Source organism: Suillus subalutaceus, assembly GCF_016647625.1.
Source record: "Suillus subalutaceus strain FC151 chromosome Unknown DFJ58scaffold_115, whole genome shotgun sequence".
In the NCBI taxonomy this organism is placed as follows: Eukaryota; Fungi; Basidiomycota; class Agaricomycetes; order Boletales; family Suillaceae; genus Suillus; species Suillus subalutaceus.
Genome location: NW_024540364.1, coordinates 24,760 through 40,463, shown reverse-complemented (window position 1 = coordinate 40,463; position 15,704 = coordinate 24,760). Strand labels below are relative to the sequence as shown.

Below are 15,704 nucleotides of genomic sequence, written 5' to 3'. Positions count from 1 at the left end.
GAACAAACATCAAAATAATTACTATATATGGAAGTGACAGGTATGTGGTGGGTCATGTGTCTCAAAATCCAGACCTGTACCCATACCTGTGATGATCCCTAGTTGACACCTGTTAATGCATTACTCTACATTGAGTACTAGTTCTACCTAATACTTGGTGCCGAATATCTGACTAATGTTGATTTGATGATGCAAGCAAACATCATGAAAGACCTACTATCTCTTCTGCATGAGCAGGAGCATCACAATACAGGTGTTCGCCCCAATACCAACAAATATGATTTGCCTTTTGAAGAGGATGCAGCACTGCAGGTTTCTAGTTGAGCAAAATTGGATGTATACAATGTATCATGTACACATTGCAATGATGTATGCATCAGAGTCTGCAGACTTTCATAGTACCCAGATATTTTCAGCCACTCCTGCAGCCAGTCCATCTTGAAAGTCGGAATACTTATCATGGCCTTGATGAGTTGACCATGCCTTCCAGAGTGCTTCCAAAGCAGGCAATACTAGATGTAGTGTGGGGCCTTGGTCAGCTGAAAATGCCTACTGAGCTGTTATCAGCATGCTTCTTGCATGTAAAGTACAGGTATGTGTCCAGTACTGAAGCACTCACACTTAGAAGGTCAAGTAAAAGCTTGACTCAGTTCCATTCAGACACTGTAAGCTCGAGATCAGTGATCTTCTCTTGTGCTTGTGTGGGATCCTTCTCAAGATGTCCCATCCTGACCTGATGAAGTAGTCTACATCCTACCAGAAAGACAAGCACATCAGATAGCAGAAAGGTTAGGACCAATAATCAACATACATCCTTGAGCTTCTCTGTTTGCTCAAGCATGACATAAGTTGATGACCAATGAACTTTCATATCCATTAACAGTTGCCTGGACCCCTTGGCAGCTGAATATTGTGGAAAAGCTCTTTGTGCTGGGCCAAAGAGTGTTCCTATTGAGTATACCTTTGGTCAGTCATGAAGTAAGAAAAGGAATATAAAACCAAACCTTAACACATATAGCACAAACCAATCCAACCTCATCACGCTGCGTTCCCCATGAAGCAACCAGGTCCACATCAGGCTTTGTTGGACTGAAATGTTCAGACTTGCTGTGGGCTGTGAGCAATGCCTGTGTTGCAAGGCTAATGATATGTGTGAGGCAGCTAAGGGAGATGTCAAGTTAGTGATATGTGCGAGGCAGCTAAGAAATGTGTACCGTAGACATCATTTCTTATGGTCATATGTCTTCTTTGTGAATTCTTCAATATGCATACCAAAATGGGCCATCATGGTATTGTTATTCATGGCATTATTGCAGGTAACATAGCCAATCTATGAACTTGTCAGTGTCATAAATGTGAATGAAATGTTTGTGCTGTACCTTATGGGCAATACCAACTCACTTTCGCGATCTTGAAAAGGGCCTGTCCAAGCTGCATCCCACTGTATGCATTGTTGAGGTGGGTGAAACAAAGAAGAGCAGTTTGTACCTTCCATTCGCATGGCAACAACTGCTCGACCCAGGATCCTGTAACAGCAAAGTAGCTATCAACATTCTCTGCTTGCCATGCATCACATGTGAGGTTGACTTGGCCTTTGACCACCTCACTCTAAAATGATTAGGCATTAGCAGGCTAAGAGGACATGGATCGGGATACATACCAGTAGCCAGTTGCGAAGGTTGGTAAGATTACATTTGAAAAGAGCAATAATAGCCCGCCATATCTGTCGTTGACCAGGTATTTTGACCTCATTGGTGGCTTCGCACAGCTGTGTCAATCATGTATTTGAAAGACTTATGAATTTAGCACCTCAATAGGCTGGGGTGAACACATAAGCATGTTTTTGTATAGATGACAAGTAGAAATGGTATATCTGATCTGTTTCGATTAGCCATTGGATAGCGGCCTCCTGGAAGAGTGCATCTGAATAGGGTACAACACAATCCTTGGGTTTCTTCTCAGAAAGGTGGGCATTGAGTCGAGCTTGAGATTCTGCAACAGCATCTAGCTTGTGACACTTCATGTCCCTCAGTAGCATTGATGTAAATTTGCTGGACATCCGCCCACTGGATGTATTCACTCTGTGAATGAACAAAGTCAATCCCACACACCATCATATCATCAGAAGTGCTCACCCGATGTAAAGCATTCCATGTGACAGTGCATCGTCGTAACCTCATTGACAAAAGCAACAGGTTTCTTCATTTTTTTTTGCTATCACATAGTTAGTCATAGTAGAACACAAGTGAGACAAATGAGACTTTACCTGCACAGCACAATGGTGGTGCTTCTTGCCTTTATCATCAGAGTAAGGTGCTGAAATTTTTTTGTTGATGTCACGGCTTTGCTGCTCTTGGCGCAACTTTTCAGGCTCATCAATGTCCATAACTTGCACATCCTTTAGAAATCTGTCTGCATCAAGTTCATTGTCAATGCCAGTAGCAGGTGGTGCATTGGCTGCACAAGTATATTTAAGACAGTCAGGATTGAGTAAGTTATGACTTACCAGTAGTAGATGTGCCCACCTTGTTCAGGAGGGCATCAGGTTCAGGTCCAGCCCCTACAGAAAGTTCATCAGTTGCCCTCATCAGCAGGATGAGCACATTTTTTGCCTGTAAATGTAATAATTCAAGTGTTAGTAGTATAGTACTAGAAAAACAAGAGAAAAAACATACCTTGTGTGACCTGTCTGGGTTTGTTGCGAAATTAATTCAACCTCACTGTCATCTGAATCAAGATCAGTGACAGTGGTGGGAGTTTGGATGTGTGATGAGGGTATAGTGGCATTGGTGGCACCATGAGCCTTCCTGTGAGAATGTAGTTCGAGGTCAGCAGTATTATCTGCTGCTGATTACCTTTGCTGATGGTATGGTGACCTGTTTAGGATGTTGTGCAGGGGTTTCCTCATCATCTGAATAGACACATGGAGCCATTTGGAGCCTAAGAGGACCCAGATAATGGATGTTTAGGCTCTAGTGTACCCATAGAGAGGTATGAATAAACTATGTAGTTAACCAGTATTTGCTGTGCAAAGACAAAAACTCACCTTGAAAGCCAGGGCTTGGCGGCCCAGCTCTGGCCTATGAATATGTGAGGCTGAGCCTTGGGCCCTGCAAGGCCGATCATAAGGCCTAGCTGGACTTGGCCTAAGTAAGCCTGGTCAGGCTCAGCCCACAGCTTGAGGCTGGGCCTTGCACATCACTATATCCAGGACAATAAGGTGTGTACTGTGACTAGATGCATCACACAGTCCACAAATCCAAGGGAGACACCTTAACCAACTTCTCAGATTCTCCTCGGTTTAAAGAAATGTGGATTTGGTATCAACAAGTAAGCAAGCTTCCTTGTATTCATCACGATTACAGAGAGTGATTTTGAATCCTGTGGATAGGTAGCAATAGACACCTAAGTACCAAATGAAATAGATGGAAATCTAAACAATTCAAGATGACAAAATGCAAAGTTATGCAAAATCAGGCTATGCTGTCAATATTATCCATAATCAACTCTGATTATCTACAACAGGTTATGCCTCCTTGTCAGGGACTACAGATGCTTTGATAGGTTATTCATTATGGCTCTCATGATAGATAATACATCAGACACCTCAATATGGCATGATTCTACTTGTTCTGGAACAGTTTTCTCCCACCTCGGTATAAGCGCAGGAATATAGGTGCCTGGGAATAGCACCTTGGTATGGAACATTGGATGTCGAGTGGCTTATTGGATGGCCTGACTCCAATCTTCTCTGACAAGCTGTTAGTGGATCCACACAGCGGGCACTGCACAGGGACTCAAATACCCCAAGGATGCGTCTGGGGGTGGGCGCGCGAAAAGGTGGTGACCAGGAGCTTATGGATACCATCAGCATCATCCCTAGTCATCAAAATCACCTTAGTGTGTTGACCAAGACGACTGGAGAGGGAGAGAAGACTAGGGAATGCCATACGGACATCGAGCTGCTCAATTGCCACCTGCTCAGCCATAGCGAGCAAAAAGTTGGTGGCAACAAGAGGCTGGAAACGCATAGCAGGAAAGATGATGGCAGACGCTATATCATAGTCAAGTACGACTTCCTGGAGCTCGCCAAAGGTGTCGCTGTGGGCCACCATGGAGCTGCAAACTAGGAAGACCATAATAGCGCCACTCAGGATGCCATAATATGGCCCTAGCACAGTAGATAATACCTAGAAGTCACATAAGTCAAGAAAGATGAGAAACAATAGACACTTTACCTGAGAAACGCTCATAGCGACAAAATTACCTTTCTCTTTTCCGGCAAAAAGCCACCCGCTGTCTTCTTCAGAGTGATCAGAAAACAAGGCCAAGATGCGTCCACCTGGCGCGAGGTGGAGATTTGAGCTGGACAACACGAGCCTGCTGGGCGCACATGTATTCTTGAATGTTCTTGTGTGTAGTAACGTTGAACGGGACCTCGAGATAAAGGTACCCACCATTTTGGGAATAGTAGTCCAAGTAGTGAGACAGTAAAGGTACCGGCATGACCACCTCATTGCTATTGCAGACGATGAAATGGATGACGGCAATGGGAGTGGCGGCCAATACTGCGGAGGGCGCAGTCTCGAACATGCCGTTGAGCTGGAGAAATCCTTGGAGAACAGGTTGCCCTCCTTGCGCCAGCAGGCTCCCTATGTAGAAGCCCTGTAGTCATTAGTATAGCTTTGTTCAAATAGAAGAAACTGACCACTCACATGATAAGGCGTGGGTGCCTTCAGGGTCCGCTGAGCATGGCAGGAAAGGCACATAAACAGGACATCAGTGCTAGCAACAAGCTGCAGAGAGTCGCAAGGGACGTCAATGCAATTGTTGCCACATCACCTGGGGGCAGGTGTTGCACTCATAAAGCACAATGTCACCCTCAGTGCTATCACGGCAAATTAAGCACCACTAACAAATAATTAGCAATGACAGATGCTGCAACAAAGGACTTACCAGGCTGTGAACATCTGGGCTTGCTACTTCAGTCTCCTCAGGGCTGGCTGGTGTTGCTGGTGGAGGAGAGACTGCTGAAGAGCCAAGAGGTCTGCTGACTCTCCTGGCAATGCCACCGGCGGCGTACTTCTTAGCAGTATTCTTAGGCATTGACTAAAAAGAGAAAAAGACAGGTCAGAAAAGGGAATACAAGACAGCAGAGGTGGGACTCACCAAAAAAAGAAACTGAAACTGACTAAAAAAAGCCACAGACAAGTCAAGAAAGGGAATAATGGTGGTGGGTGTGACGTGTGACGTGCAGAACCAATACTGGCCAGTTCAAAATTCCCAACCAGCAGTCACGTGACCGTGTAAAAGTCACATGACTGAACAATACTTGTGCCGGTTGAAAGTTCTGAGTTGTTCAAAAGCACGGCAGATCATGTGATCCTGGAAAACAATTGCATTGTTTAGCAGGATCACATGATTTGTCACGTATGCGCCCTATGTTGTCATTGAGGTGTGGGCCATGTGGCGTGCATGTTAAGGACAACCCACAAGGGTCACATGATTTAAATAAATCATGTGATCTTGATGCGGTCAATAATGTATGTACATATATTTATTTAAAATGTTTAAGTCCACAAGGGTCACATGATTTGTTGGACACATCACGTCCAACAAATCATGTGATCTTGGCATAGTCAGTGGTTTTGAAATGCCTAAGTCCCCCAGCATTGTCCAATGTAAACAATGTCAAATAAGTGGTGTGGCCTATACCTGTGGCACCACACTTTCACACAGTTCAATTCCTTTAACTTAACACAAGCATCTCACTCTTCCCAACTCAACATGACCGGTTTATCCCATTAGCCACTTACACAGGCTCCAGCTGTGTAAGTGGCTAATGGTCACTGAGTTTTGTCTATTTAACTTAAGGTATATTTCTTTTCTACTTTAACTCCTTACTCAACACTCTTTTCTAGATTGTATTTCATCAGGTGAGTACTCTTTTAACCGTTCTTGAGCTCACCTAAGTCTTTTTAGGTGTTCCTTCCACAATATGTGGTCGCCCTGGCTGATTGGAGGGCGGTATAGTGCCCATGCTGGTGCACCTAACCGCCCTCCTTCAATAATATGGGCTAGGGATATCTACTGGAGGGTGGTATAGTGCCCACAACGGTGTGCCTAACCACCCTCTTGGATAATGGAGGCTTGGAGGGTGGTATTGTGCCCACGCCGGTGTGCCTAACCACTCTCCTCCAACCCTTGGGACAATGGGGGCTTGGAGGACGGTACAGTGCCTACGCTGGTGCACCTAACCACCCTCCTTCAACAATTTGGGTCAGGGAGATCTAGTGCGCCTAGACTTCCTTCTCTGCAATGCTTGGGCACCCCTGACAACTCAAGGGTAATTGCCACATTATGCTAGGAACATGTGCTGACTTGCGTTTCTAGAATTTTTTCATCTTGGTAAATTCATAAGAAGGTAATTTTGATCTACATTTGCACCACACATGCTGACCCAGCACCTGCAGGTGGTTTCCACTGCATTTTTATTTATTTATTTAATTCTTTCCTGTAGTTTGCCAGTACCAGACCGGGGCAAAGAGGGCTCCTCCGCCACGGCCTTGTATTAGCTAGTTTACTATTTGACAGTTTGGTTTTATTGACTTTACTTCATTTGCCTATGCTGTAGTACCCCTAACTTAATAAATGCTTCCAAAAAAGAAAGTGTGCCCCTTCTGGGCCCTACAACTAAGTCACGTGACTGGCTGCTGCTTCTCGCCCAAGTAAATTAGTCATGTGACCGAGCAAATTCTGGGTAGCGTCCAAGCCAACCTAACATCTGAATGTCAGAGCAAGTCATACTGTTCTGGATCTTCTAGTGGGGCTTGACAGCCCATCCTGGAATCCATCTAAGCTTGGCAAAACAACTGCTCATGGATACCAACATCATCCTACCTTCCTTACAGTTCCTCTATTTTTGTACTGGGCAGCGGACAAGTGAGGTGATGTAGGCAATGGCAGCATTGCTGAGCTTAGACAGTACAACCTGACTTTCTTACAGTGCGTGTTGGTGCGCAGTACAGGAAATAGTCAGACTATTCTGACTACCCTTGTACTGGATATGAACATCATCCTATCTTCCTCACAGTGCACATTGGTGTGCAGTACAAGAAATAGTCAGAATAGTCTGACTATTCTTGTACTGAATACGAACACAGATGTGAGGTGACAGTACTACACAGGCATGTGGGGTGGTGAAGGCAATGGCTTCTTCAGTAGCTGCGCCAAGCTTAGATGGATTTGAGGATATCCCCAAACTTTGGCTGTCTAAACTTGGCAAAGCTGCTCAAGAAGTTGCCGCCTATGCCAACTCATCAATGGCCTACCCTCAAATCTGTCTACAAATCCGCCGAAGCTGGTGAAACTGCTCAAAAAGCCATGACATACATTACCTCACATTATCTCAATTTGGTATATATTAACCCCATAGAGCCTAGATCCAAACTGCTGGAAAAAAATTTCGCGTTGACACGCACGAAACCTGTTTCAGTACATGATCACGGACACATAACATACTCTCAGTACAACCTAATACTGCCAATAAAGGCAGTTCTAATTTCTTATGGCTTTATTACAATTTACTATAATTTTCTTGAAGGTTTTTCATAGCTACATGAATTAATCATTCATATTACGTACTTAGCACAGTCAATAAACTGTGTTAAAACCCTTATCCTTTCATTAGTAAGCACATTCCCGCACCTTTCAGGATTTTCTCGTACATTTTCCCACCTAATGAGCCATATTCGTGTTAACATCTTAACATCTCAACATCTGCACAGTCATCATCTGAGCAGTGTCAATCTTCTTACATAATCTACATTTTGCTTAATGATTAGTCATAGTTTCTGGACAGTTCCTGAAATAGCGGTAACCTCTAAGTGAACATTTGGACACTGAGTCATAGTGAGTCACATGGAGTCATTATGAGTCATTTCGTTATGACTCTACAATCATTATGAGTCCTATTCATATTAGTAGTTGCATAGCCACCTGTAGAGTAGTATATAAAGGGACATAGTTTCCCTCTTTGAGAAATAAGATCCCTTTTTAGAGAGTTTGCGTATCTCTCAGAAAGTTTCTCACCCCTTAATATCTGTGTGAATACTGAGTGAATATTAGTTTATTCCCTCCACTCTTTTGTCACTGTTTCCCACGAATGTTCTGACTACCTGAGGCCACCTCTAAGTCACATTAAATTACTCTAGCTAGTGCACGGTTACTAGTTGTCTAGTGTAGTTTCACTGCAATTCTCTTTATGACACAGGAAATCAATTCTGTGGGGAGAAATCCACGTACTTTAACGATTGAGGATGATAAATAGGACTTATACTTTAGTCAACAATATTAAGAGCTTGGCCACTTAAGATTACATCAAGAAGGTGTATTCTAGTCTGGACTGCATCATTACTCATTGTGAGATCCTGAGCAGCAGAAAGGTTGGTTCCGAAGCCACGTATTTGATTGATTCAACTGTATCCGACTCCTAGTTTGATCTCCCCTGATTGTGAGAATAAGGAGTATCCCAGAGATATCGCTCTGACTCACCACTGTATCACTGTAATTCACTGTAACTTTCCGTAATCTGTGTACTGTCGCATCATTATCCCTGAAGAACCCTAAGTACTGCATCAAGCCAGTTAATGGGCATTGTTCCTGAGATTTCCGAATATCTCACCCCTTTTAGTCATTGGTAAATTTGCTCAGGGAGAACGAATCTATATTTGCACCCCCACGAACAACCACGTTATCAACTGTTGGTATTAGTCTGAACCGATTGACTGTGGAGGATAAGTGAAATTTGGTGTTTTTATTGCCTTTCACATCCTAGTAAGACAGCGTCTCCACCTGGTGCTGTCAGTCTTCTATTCTTCTTCTCCTTCTGCCATGGAAGATCCTGTGACAAAATTGTCCAAGAACCCTCTCTAGCTGCATAGATGAACTACTCCGGAATTCATCCCCATTTGAGTTATTCTCAGATACTAAGATTGATGACAAATTACTACAAAAAGCAAAGTAGGCCGGTTCTAAGTTAAGGTTTGGTCAGGCTAACTGCTGAAATTTTCAGGATGAGACTGTGAATGAGTGGCAGAATGTTCAACTTTCCAGTTCTGGTATTGATGTCAAGACAACCACTGTTGCCGAGATTGAACTCTCCAGGGCTGCTGCCAGCATCGCTATGCTGCCTTGAACAACAGTAAGCTTTTATTTGAATTTGACCAGGGTTTGTGTTTGTTTGTGATTGTTTGACCCCAGTGCGGACCGATTGAGACATCGACTGCTTTGCAGACCAGTGTGACAATATAGTTTTCCCTGGGCTGATATTCCCCCTTTTTACTTACCTTCACTTACCCACTTTCCTTAGTTTATGTTCGCATTTTTACTGCTTACATAATCATGTCTCCCTTTCACCACTGTCAGTACCAGTCTGAATCACAGTCTTTTGTTTGATGATAATTCTACTCTCTGAGCTCTGAGTCTAGTACAGAAATCCTTTAGGGTCGAATAGCAGCTAGACATAGCAATTTTGACCCAACATTTGAAGAGTACTTTTCAGAGTTCTCTTCTTGTTGTGTTTCCCACACCGGGCTAAGGTGTCAACAAACCCACTGAATGCTGATAGCCAACAAAGAGAGAAACTTGCAAAATATTTCAAGACTCCTTCTTTTGGCCACATCTTGGAGCCAACCACGTTTGTTGACATGCATGGAAGGATACTCGCTTGGTACTTGCCAGAGATCTTGGTGCCTGATCGAATGGTATGCCAACTTTCTGAGATGCGATCATCAAGGACCTTGTAACAACTTATATTTAGGAACACATTAATAGCTCCATCAAGTTGCTCAGACCTGCCATAGACTGGTCTTTTTCCAATGCAACTGAAGAGGAAAAGAGTCCTTGGTGATCACAAGGTTTTGTCATACCTCCAGGGGGGGAGAGTTCGGAGCAGGACAGGTGACTTTATGCCCGGGAGGATTCATGCAGTGCCAAGAGGTAAGTTTGTCTTCCCATGCTTCTTTAAGTACAAAACTAATGTAATGGAGCTAGCGCCTTCAAGATCATTTGTACCAATCACCTGCCCTTTCATCACCTGCCGTTCTGCATTGGTTGTCCGAAATGACTGTTGCTGAACAACTCTGGTCAGCTATTACTAGTATTATTGCACCAGATCAGTATCTTGCTGGCATTAAATCGGTATCTGTGCTGAAGAATATGGTCCGCACCTCAAAACCAGTTGTTTGGCCCTCTGTGTTTTCTGGAATTGAGGGTAATTGTCAACCTGTCATATACCATATATCCGGTTACAGATCCGATGATCTGGATCTCAGATCCGATCCAGATCCGATGAACATATCCGTCGTCCGGTACCACAGATCCGCTTTGATTCTTATTTCATTTTCCTGTTCATATAACTCTAACTATCGTTCATCTCCTTTCGGTATTCCTGTACACCGGTATACCGGTTATCCTTTACTTCCGCTTTGCTTACTGATCCGCTACACTTACGAATCCGCTTTTACTTGTACTTCATTCCCGGTTCATGATTCGTGATTCCATCCAACTTACCAATACGCTCCACTTAGACTTTGCTTATTGATCATTCCGTTAGCTATCCGTAGTATATAAACCTTTGTATATGCGCTGTAGTAGATCAGTTCGAATATCATCTTAGATTGCACTCATTCCGTCTGGACTCTAAGTCCCTCCGTTATCCGTCCGGACTTGAGTACGCTACTCTTGTCTACTCCGAGACTTAGGATAGATTCCTATAGTCTACATATCCGCCTCTGTCTTCGGACAGTCCTCACCCGTTAGTTTCTAGTCCGGATCCGATCCGGATTGGCCGTTACTCTATACACGCGATACTTTAGCTCTCTGAAATAAGGGGCAAGACTCGGGAAAGGGGCACAGCGCACGAGCTGAGGCCGAAGCCCTTCGGATCCGATACTACTTGAGTACGGTCTTAACACAACCGAGAGACGCCCCACCATCGAGATCCAGGAGCATCACCATCAATCTATGACCTTCTGGTTAGCTTAGGGCAAGCAAACCAGGCTGTACTAGATCTGCCAGACCTGGGTGCCCAACTAGGTTATCCCCCTGGGACCATGGTATATATTGCAGGCAAGGTGCTGGAGCATGGGGTCCCAGGTTGGGGTGATGGTGAGAGGATTGTGATTGCCCACTTTGTCAAGGATAAAGTCCATGATAAGCAGGGCATTCCAAGGCCAAACTTTCCTGTTGAGCAGAATTTTCTCAAGCAAGTGGGGGCTGGTAGAGGTCTGAAATCTGTTGGTAGGAAGAAGGTGCGAAAAACTGGTGGAGTTGGAGGAGTGGCAGCTAGGCAGTAAGTGGAGTTAATTAATCTATCAAGATGGGATAAGGCTATATTTGATGAAGATAAATTTTCTATTGGGCTGCTTGCCTTACTTTGGAGTCCTTATTCTCATTCCTTGGTCAAAGTGTTATGTCTGGCCAGAAAAAACCCCGTCTCAAGGCTGTTTCTTATTCTTTCAAAGACAGAGGTAGTTTATTACAATGAAAAGACCTGGATGTCAATTATATTGCATACAAACCTACGACAGGAAAGAGGGAAAAGCCTTCATGGCTTGAATCTCATGCTGATCTGCTGTATGAAATTTCAGAGGGGCATTCCTCCTCCTCCAGTCCAAGGAAACGGGAAAAAGAGGTTGCAATGGAATTCCCAGACCTTGAGACCTATGGTGCATATCAAGAAATGTTCAATGACTTTGTTCTGGAAGGGGAGGCTGCTCAGCACACAAGAAAAACCAAGGTACAACTCATGATTTCTAGCTTGTAGATAACTCTCTTCTCATGTTATGTGATACAGACTAAAAACGACTTCATAGCAGAATATATCCCTTACCAAGATCTGTATCTAGACATCATCTTGAAATCAGAACAATTTGTCCATGCAGGTGTCTGCAAGACTTGCCAAAGTGCTGAGGCAACATTCAGCTGTGCAACTTGCACTGGAGACCATAGCCGGTGTCGCCCTTGCCTGATCAAGTCTCATAGGTCATTACCTTTTCACAAAATCCAATCGTGGATTAGTAAGTGCTTCAAGGACGTCACTCTTGCAGACCAGGGTTTTATATGATACTAAGGCCATGGGGGAGAGTCTTGCCCTCGGTATGGTGCTTCACAACTTTGTGACAGTGAAATCGAAGCCTTGCCTCATGATACCACTCCAGTCGCTATCATACATTCTTCTGGGGTGTTCACGCATAATATAGCTTGGTGTCATTGTCCAGGATCCAATTCTCAACAGCACCTACAGCTCCTTAGAGCAGGACTATTTCCTGCCAGCTCCACCCAGCCCAAGACTGCTTTCACCTTTGAGGTACTGGATCATTTTCTCATTGATGCCTTGGGATGCAAGACTTCGGCAAGGAGCTTCTTTGAGAAGCTCACAAGGCTGACTAATAATACTTTTCCAGATACAGTCCCAGTGAGTTTGCGCATGCTTGACTAAGTAGATTTCTCTGAATACCTGTGTCTACATTGATAGGATCGATATCGTGCACTCATGAGAGTATCTCGCCTGTGGCGGGACTTAAAGAACCGAAAATGGTTTGGATTTGGCCATGATGTGGAATCAGGTCCTGGCCCAGGATATCTCGCTCTTTTCTGCCCTTCATGTCCACAGCCAGGAATCAATATGCCTTTACTTTGGGAGCAGAAGTATGAAAGGCAAGTTGGTTGATTGTTAAAAATTCATGAAGCTGGCCAGGCTCAGGGCTACCTACTGTAGACCAAATGCTGGCCAGGAGTAAAAGGGACCGGCGGTGCAGGCCTGGCCCTTATTTCTGTTCTAGCTTAACTGAGATTAAACCAGGCTGACTTTTGGTTGCAGGTGGCTTGTTATGAGGATATTGGTTGTGGATGGGAACTTTACCGCTCAGCACATGAACATGCGGGAGCCTGAACTAGACATCTTCCTCTCATATGGTTCAGGTTATTCCACCAATCGGGTTGGGTGAACACCCTACCAAGAGTAAGGTTCAATTTGATGTCAACAACTAACACGTCAACCGGATACACTCCCTTCCACCTTCACCTTGGGAGGACACTACATCTGTTGCCACCACTAACACAAGAAGGCATTCAGACAGCTCAAGAAGATTTCCTCGCAGACATCGCAAACACACTCGAGGTAATTGTATCGCTGAGGACAGATGTAGCTGATGCACATGATGCTCTCCTGGTGTCACGAATTGCTCAGGTGAACACTGCAAACACACAGAAGCGATGAACCCTTATTCGACATCAGTGACTTTGTGTACCTCTCAACAACACACAGAAGATGAGAATATCTCAACGGGAATAACAAACGAGTAGCAAAATTCATGCCATGGTTTGACAGCCCCTACACAATAGTGTCTGCAAACTCTGAGTCATCCACTTATACTCTGGACTTACCTGACCATACTAACATATATCCAACATTTCATGTATCGGAGCTGAAGTGCCACGTTCCCAACAATGCAGAGCTGTACCCATCTCAAGAGCTACAATGGCCAGGCCCTATCGTGACAAAGACCAGGGCTGAAGAATGGGAAATTCAGAAAATTCTAGACAAAAGAACATGGGGACGCGGACAGCAATACCTAGTCCGATGGTGCAGTTACGGTCCTGAAGTGGACATTTGGGTACCAGGCAGAGAGCTCGAAGACACAACCATACTACAAGAGTACAACACAACACATATGAGGCCTGAAGAAGACGGATCACTTCAGAACGACTAATGTACTACAAGAGTTCAAGAAACATTCGAGGTCTGAAGAAGACACAACGTTGAAAGAACGCACAAAGAAGAAAGAAGCTGATGCCGGTGTTTATTCTTCAGAGAATGAGAGGGTGTAAGCTCGCTGCTTACTACACGCTTACCTTATCACACGTCATGTGACCCATCCCCATATATTCTGCCACTTTTGTATTACTCAGACCAGACTCGGGTCTCCTACCTACCATCACCTATCCATTAGTACAACAGTCAAAGAATCCAGTTTCGTCCTGTTACTTTCGTCCGATCTGCTTAGTGTTCCTTGTCGTTTCCCGGGCAAGGTTCCAAGATGATGACTAAAAACTGTTTGTGGCATTGACTATTTAGTGTGAGGCTCAGAGATTTGAGTGCATTCAAACCCAATGACAGGATCAAAGTCCGGTAATTCAAACAATAGTAGTACCAGTATAACTCTATGACTAACAACAGTATGTAGGGCCCGAGGAACAGCGAGTATCAGGCAATCATGGGAGCAGAGAAATACTGAACAGGTAGCAAAATACTCAGCCGATAGCGACATCAAGCGACTGTAGAAATAACAGGTAGATGAGGGTAGTTGAGAACTCGACAGAAACGATGAAGGATCTTCAACTCAGCTGAGGGTGCAGCTGATATAATTGTTGAAGGGAGGAAAATATGAGTGCGATATGTTCGTCCCTTAGGGGAAGCGGAGAAAGCAAATATCCACTGGTCAACTCTAGGGGGAATGCGCAAAGCGCGTGATAAGGCGAAAGCGCAGGAACAAAGGCGCTATAGGCGCGCGAAGCGCGGGAAAGTCGCGCGTCGAAAAGCGGAACTGGGTGAAAGCGGTATGCGAGCGATAGTGAGATGGTAAGACGTGTACTGAGATGCTGATAAGACAACTGATGCGGATATGGCCACTAGAGCTAACTGCTACTAGGGCTTGCGATGATTTATTCAAAACATAATAAAAACTCGGAGATGGTGATTGTCTATGATGATGGTGGTCTGTGGTAATGTGTGTTGTGTTAAGTAAAAAAATGTGTAATGAAAAATGTGTACCAAGTGAAAATAAACATGGTATGATGTTGAAATAAATGATAAATGGAGAAATGCATACCTGGGAACTTGGTTGGACATGGGAAAACACAGTGGGAAGTCAGGCGCCCTATAGCGCTTAGGCGCGGGAAAATTCGCCTAAAGCGCGCGCAAGTCGCGGAAGTGTCGCCTATGTCGCGGAAGTGTCGCCTATGTCGTGCGCGTCGTGCGAACGTCGCGTTTATCGCGCTAGTGTCGCATTGCATGCATAGTATTGTAGACTCGACCTACAGTGCAATATATGCCATTGTGAGGCTACTCAGGATCGAGTCTCTACAACGAGATGAAATAAACGAAACAGATATTGGACAAGGCCTGTTCGATAGTGCCGCCGTTATATCTCCCTCTCCAAGAAGAGCACTATCTCTCTTGAATGAAGAACCAGTGACAATGCAAGCACCATCCGGCAAGAACGAGACAACATTACTGAATAAGTGTGCCCCCGCAAGGGCTCACCGACTGGCTCCCCCATCCCTGCATCCCACAGCTGAACAGTATTATCTGAAGAACCAGCAACGATCGATGTGTCGCGATCCACTTGAGTTAGAATAGTCTGCACAAATGATTGCTGAGTAACAGTGGGAGATAGGGAGAGAGAACATGAAAACATACTTTGGCTGCAGAAGACAACACGCCCAGTACCGTCTTTGCATAAGGATGCACCTGTGGAACTAGATTAGTTCGGTTTCGATCGAGAGGAGGGCCTGCATACATTTGCAATCTCTCCCATAACAGTGTCGAATATCCTGAGGGGTTTGCTTGCACAAGCTGTTGTTTTGGTGTCTTGAGTCGAATCCCTCAATGAATTGTCCTTGCCCTTGCCTTTGTGCAT

At 44.5% G+C, this 15,704-nt stretch overlaps 5 protein-coding genes across 5 annotated transcripts; 3 read left to right on the top strand and 2 right to left on the bottom strand.

The window, feature by feature from the left end:
* Window positions 1–1,624: 1,624 nt before the first annotated feature.
* On the bottom strand, window positions 1,625–2,059 carry DFJ58DRAFT_665775 (uncharacterized protein; the record flags this gene model as incomplete). The annotated part of the gene is made up of 2 exons (XM_041382525.1): window positions 1,625–1,768; window positions 1,832–2,059. 2 exons carry the CDS (start codon window positions 2,057–2,059, stop codon window positions 1,625–1,627), a joined length of 372 nt encoding a protein of 123 aa, XP_041239962.1.
* A 3,594-nt stretch (window positions 2,060–5,653) lies between these two features.
* On the top strand, window positions 5,654–7,367 carry DFJ58DRAFT_844603 (uncharacterized protein; the record flags this gene model as incomplete). The annotated part of the gene is made up of 10 exons (XM_041393097.1): window positions 5,654–5,681; window positions 5,809–5,831; window positions 5,922–5,936; window positions 5,983–6,027; window positions 6,082–6,293; window positions 6,521–6,568; window positions 6,635–6,728; window positions 6,825–6,947; window positions 7,007–7,102; window positions 7,188–7,367. 10 exons carry the CDS (start codon window positions 5,654–5,656, stop codon window positions 7,365–7,367), a joined length of 864 nt encoding a protein of 287 aa, XP_041239961.1.
* A 3,609-nt stretch (window positions 7,368–10,976) lies between these two features.
* On the top strand, window positions 10,977–11,189 carry DFJ58DRAFT_635633 (uncharacterized protein; the record flags this gene model as incomplete). Its single annotated transcript, XM_041381277.1, has 1 exon — window positions 10,977–11,189. A coding segment is annotated over one exon (213 nt), but the record flags the coding sequence as incomplete, so codon positions are not given.
* A 662-nt stretch (window positions 11,190–11,851) lies between these two features.
* DFJ58DRAFT_665743 (uncharacterized protein) lies at window positions 11,852–12,733 on the top strand (the record flags this gene model as incomplete). The annotated part of the gene is given in 3 exon segments (XM_041382523.1): window positions 11,852–12,116; window positions 12,135–12,478; window positions 12,539–12,733. Coding segments are annotated over 3 exon segments (804 nt in total), but the record flags the coding sequence as incomplete, so codon positions are not given.
* A 1,777-nt stretch (window positions 12,734–14,510) lies between these two features.
* Window positions 14,511–15,704, bottom strand: DFJ58DRAFT_731953 (uncharacterized protein; the record flags this gene model as incomplete). Its single annotated transcript, XM_041386116.1, has 4 exons — window positions 14,511–14,656; window positions 15,329–15,425; window positions 15,485–15,535; window positions 15,585–15,704. 4 exons carry the CDS (start codon window positions 15,702–15,704, stop codon window positions 14,511–14,513), a joined length of 414 nt encoding a protein of 137 aa, XP_041239958.1.